This window comes from Primulina tabacum, chromosome 9, assembly GCF_025594145.1.
Source record: "Primulina tabacum isolate GXHZ01 chromosome 9, ASM2559414v2, whole genome shotgun sequence".
Taxonomy (NCBI): Eukaryota; Viridiplantae; Streptophyta; class Magnoliopsida; order Lamiales; family Gesneriaceae; genus Primulina; species Primulina tabacum.
Genome location: NC_134558.1, coordinates 7946895 through 7952597, shown reverse-complemented (window position 1 = coordinate 7952597; position 5703 = coordinate 7946895). Strand labels below are relative to the sequence as shown.

At 27.4% G+C, this 5703-nt stretch overlaps 1 protein-coding gene across 1 annotated transcript; it reads left to right on the top strand.

The window, feature by feature from the left end:
• Window positions 1-4999: 4999 nt before the first annotated feature.
• LOC142556900 (uncharacterized) lies at window positions 5000-5350 on the top strand. The gene has a single exon (XM_075668394.1). It carries the CDS (start codon window positions 5000-5002, stop codon window positions 5348-5350), a length of 351 nt encoding a protein of 116 aa, XP_075524509.1.
• The last annotated feature ends 353 nt before the right edge of the window (window positions 5351-5703 follow it).

Sequence of the window (5703 nt, the reverse complement as noted above, 5' to 3'; positions counted from 1 at the left end):
TTCTCTTACATATGAAGAGAATTTTGAATAGAAAAATATTCCTACCAAGGCTCGTCCATGTCAAATGAATTCTAAATATTTAGAATTATATAAGAATGAAATTCATTCTTTATTAGAAAAAAGGTTTGATAACATCTTCTCAATCACCTTGGTCTTGTACTGCTTTTTATGTTAATAAACATTCTGAGCAGGAAAGAGGTATTCCTAGATTAGTCATAAACTACAAACCCCTTAATAAGGTTTTAAAATTGATTAGACATCCTATTCTTAATAAAAAAGATTTATTAGATAGACTTGTAAATGATATTATATTTTCAAAATTTGATTTAAAATCACGATTTTGGCAGATTCAAATAAAAGAATCTGATAGATATAAAACTGCTTTCAATGTTCCAATAGGAAATTATGAATGGACTGTAATGCCATTTGGATTAAAAAATGCTCCTTCAGAATTTCAACAAATTATGAATGATATTTTTTATAATTACAACAATTTTATAGTTGTTTATATTGATGATATTTTAATATTTTCAAATGATATTGAAACACATTTTAAACATTTAGATATGTTTAAAAATATTGTTATTCAAAATGGTCTTATCATATCAAAATCTAAAATAATTTTATTTCAAACCAATATTAGATTTCAAGGTCATATGATTGAAAAAGGGAAAATAATTCCTATACACAGAAGTATTGAATTTGGTTCAAAATTTCCTGACATTATAATTGATAAAACTCAGTTACAAAGATTCTTATGAAGTTTAAATTATATTTCTCCTTATATTAAAAATCTTAATGAAGATTCTGTTATTTTATATGATAGATTAAAGAAAAATCATTTACCTTTGTATGAAAAACATACCACAACAGTTAAAAATATTAAAGAGAAAGTTTAAAATCTTCCTTGTCTTATGCTTGCAAATCCCCAATGGGATAAAATTGTTGAAACAGATGTTTCTGCTATAGGTTTTGGAGGGATTCTAAAACAAAAAGATCCTAAAACAAAACAAGAATATCTTATCCGATTTTAAATGGAATAATGCCCAGAAAAACTACTCTACAGTAGCAAAAGCAAATTTAGCTATTGTGAGATGTATTTTAAAATTTCAAGATGATTTATATAATCAAAAGTTTATTATAAAAACTGATTGTAAATCTGCAAAATTTATGTTTCTAAAAGATTTTAAACATTATGTTTCTAAGCAAATGTTTGCAAGATGGCAGACTCATTTAGCTCCTTTTGATTTTGATATCATTTATAAAAAAGGTGAAGATAATCACCTACCAGATTTTTTACCTCGTGAATATTTATCTTAATAATCTTCTTTACAGATATGAACTCTCGAGGTAGAGGAGATTCCTCTTATAGAGGAAGAGGTGGTAGGGAAAAACCCCTAATATTATTGCACAACATGGTAAATAAAGGCTAATAGCCAGAACATATCTAGTTCATTAGCCAGTAATACTGAGCAAAATGAGTTATATAATGAAATTCAAGAATTCTTGAAATAGAAACAGAGAAATAATACAGATTCTCAGTCTCAAGCATCATATGCTAATATCATTAAAGATGATGAAGGTGATTCAGCTCTTTATATAGAGACAAAACATAAAGATTTAATTCTTCTCATAGAAGAAATAGATATCCAATGGGAAAAACTCCATGGACTATCATGGAAAGATATCTTACCAATACATCATATGTATATGGTCCTTATAAGAAAAAAGGATTTTATGAACATCTTCAATTATCAACAAAAAGTGTTGAAATAACTCACTTTTACAGTAATACTCAGCAGAAAGGAATTTATAACTTCTGAAAGTTTATTATCAAAAAGATTATATTCATTGAAGAATGAGGTATATATCTCCATTAGTTGAAAAAGAATTTTATTCTCAAAACCATCAAATGAGTTTTAGATTCAATTTTTGGGATTATGTTGAGAGTTTTAATAAAACTCTATTTTATGAAAATGAAAAACGAAAACGTACATGGTTTTTAAAAATATGTGAAAATGTTTTCTATTATCCAATTCCTAATTGGTTTTTAACATGGTGGAAAATATTTGGTCCATCAGCAAAGATTTTGCCTAGAGATTTTCATAAAACCAATGAATATTTGATTAAATGTTTCCCCAAGTATTAAAAATTCTTTATAATAACATTGGATATTCTGACCCCAAATCGGACATATCAATGGCTTCCGAATCAAGTGAGAATCAATTTATTCATCTCATGCAAATGCAAGATGCACAAGACCTAGAGGAAGATATACCTAATTTTTCTCATATCAGTGACATATTTGAAAATTTAAAAAATTCCATAAAGGATAATATTAAAGATATTTAGGATATTCATCTTTAATAAAGTTGATGAATATCACAAGTTGGTGAATATCACTGTAGATTTTTTGAATTTTGTAACCATGTTACTATTTGCTTTAATAAAGCAATGTACTGTTTATAATTTTAGTTGGAATCCGGGGTTTGATGTCCAGTTCTTCCTTCGATAAATAGGTAGCTTTGTTTTCTTAGGAAGGCACGGTCGAGTTTGTTCCCCTCTATTCTCTCTTTGTAAACAACCCTTCTGCATAAATAAAAGCTTCAAGTTTTCTGATTACAACTTTGTACGTTTATATTGCTGTTTTTATTTACTGTTTTTAATTTATGTTTTATAAATTAGCCTGAATGACAGGCTAGGCTAAACTATTCGTGCTAAATTATTATCTTATTATGACATAGTCTATATTTATTTGTAACTTGGAATCAGATTGAGATAATAAAAGATTTATTTAAATTTTTCGAATTTAATGTAATATAAGAGTTTTTGGTTAGAACATAAGGTAAAAAGATGAACTAGGAAATTGTAAACACAAGGTTCGAGTTTAACCAGGAAATAATAAATTCATGTTGTATCCCTTCAGCCTGCTTAGCCGAGAGATAGCGTTTAAGGCGTTTATGGGTGATTTTTATGAATTTATATTTCTGAGGTGGACCTCGGTAAAATCCTCTATTGTTTAATTTCTTTGGTCTATCTTTAATAAATCCTTTTATGTTATGTAAAAGTTCCAAATAAGAACCTATGCTTGTAATTATTTTTATGAATTATTATTTTAAGTATTGTACTATATTGATAATAATATTTATAAAATTATATTATTATTTACTGTTGTGAACAATTTTTTAAAAAATATATTTATTTTTTTAAAATGTAAATTTTGCTTATATATATTTTGATCAAAGTTAATTAATACATACTAAATTTTATCATGCTCAAATTGAATTTAAACGAAAATTTTAATTCTAGAATAAAATATTATATTTATTATTAATATTAGTATTATTATGTAATATTTAATTTAACTTATAATTTTAATTATTAATGTTAATTTTGCCTAATTTTTTATTTTTTAAATAGTGTATATTTATTTTTACTTAAATATATTTTATATATCGATCGTACATGTATTATTATTATAAAAAAATTATTTGTAGCCAATTAATGAATGTTATAAGTATTTTTAAAATTTAAAATATCTATTATTATTTTTTTATACATTCTGTTATTGTCATGCTCTCATAAATAATTTTTTCTTTCATAATTACTCCAAATAACCTTGAAAAATAAATAAAAAATACCAAAACAATTTTCAATCTATTGTAGGATATAATTGATAATGTTTGGAAGATTTTAAGTGTTGATGATTTAAATAGGCTGTTGATCCAACGGATAATTAAAAACTCTAACCTAACATAATTCAAGAAGGAAATTAAATAAAATGAAGTTTTCTAAGTATACTAACTATAGTGAAAGACTGATAAAGTTTAAGAAGGATACTGATAGCAAAACCTATTAAAGGTTGACTGATGAAGCCCAACTAACAGTCTATCCAAATCGATCAGTTAGTCCAAATCAAAATATTTCCTGAAGAATCAGTATAATAAGTGACAAAGGATCAAAATCACAGCTAAAAAAGCAGCTATAGTTTTCTATACCAACAATCACTGAATTTTAACAGAATGTCAAGTTCCTACGCACTACTAGAATATAGGACGATGGCACGGCAACAATGACATCTGAATTTGGAAACATATATATTAATTGAAAAGATTACCATTGCAAATTAATATATAAATAGATTAGTTGAATAGGTTCTGAAGGTTACACAATTACATCATCTGAATTATTGAAAACCAACTGATTTTCCCTGAAGAAGCTTTCTGCGAGCCAAAATGAACATCCATCACACGTTGACAAGTTATTATCTGATCATTTTGATGATCAATTTTTTGCTTAGAATTTTTTTGTGAAATATGTGTAATTGAGAGTAAGAAAAATTATTGCTCAAATCAGCTTAGATTGAAGTTTACTAAGAGTGTCAGTTAGGTAGTATTAAATACTACTGAAGTGGGTGATTTCAAATTACTTATAATTATCAAAGTCTTTCAGTGCAATCATTCCGTAAGAAAAAGAGTTACATAGGAGTATAGAAGAATCCGAACATCCATAAACATCTTTTTGTCTACTTACCTTTAGTCTTACCTACCATAAATACTATTTGGTAGAACTCAACTAATTTTATTGATAACCGTTTGTTTGAATAGTCTCAATCAGTATACTTCCGCATAGTCACTCTGATTGAATTACTGAGAACCCAACTGACAAGAATAAAATTTCAAGGTCGCTAATCCAACTGAAATATTTGTTGAGATAAATTTATTCACCCCCCTCTAAATTTATTTACGATCCTAAAAATTAGTATTGGTGAGGTTTTATTCTCGTTTCTGAACAAAATATTCAAAATGACCTCATTCAGCAAAATCTCAATGTTCTCTAAAGAAGATTTTGATTATTGAAAGATCGAGATGCAGTCTCAAATATCTACATAAAATGATGATATATGGTACGTCATGATACACATACCAATGATGATCATGAAAACAAACACTGACATTGCTATTTCTGATGGTGCTCCTTGGATAATTGAAAATCGAGAATGGAATGTACTAGTGGTGACAAGAAAAAGACAAATCTGGACAATGTTTCCAATTACATACTGTACAAGACAATGGATAAAAATACCTCTAGCAAGATCAAAATGTATCTCACTGCCAAAGATATCTGGGATAAACTGATACAATTATGTGAATTAAATGAACAAACAAAAGAGAACAAATTTTCTATGTCAATCCAAAAATTTGACAGTATCAAGATGAAGGTTGAAGAATCCATGTCAGACTTTGATGAAAGAGTGACCAGTATTATTATTGAAATGAGTGCTCTTGGCAAGGAATATGGAAATAGAGAAATAACCTCGAAAATTGTGAAGGCACTCCCAAGAGAATGAAATGTCAAAAAAATGGCCATACAAGAATCAAAGGACCTTAACATGCTTGAACTCTATGATATGTTTGTATATCTCAAAGCATATAAGTTTGAATTGGAAACAAGAACTGATGGTGAGTCTTCAACCAAACTAATAAAGGCTCTAGTTGCTGCAACTACTGAACAAAGTGCCTTAAAAGAAAATTCAGCTGAGCAATTGAACAGTGATAATTGAGCAATGATGCAATGTCACAGTTTGTACAAAAATTTGGGAAGTTCTTAAGAAATAATTGAGGTAACTTTCAAAGCCCAAGCAGACACAATCATCACAAGAAAGAGTCCATCAGTGAGGATATTACATGTTTTAACTGTGAC

What these genes read in the sequence shown, in the direction of transcription:
- LOC142556900 (XM_075668394.1), top strand. Translation starts at nt 5,000, where the DNA reads ATGGAATGTACTAGTGGTGACAAGAAAAAGACAAATCTGGACAATGTT.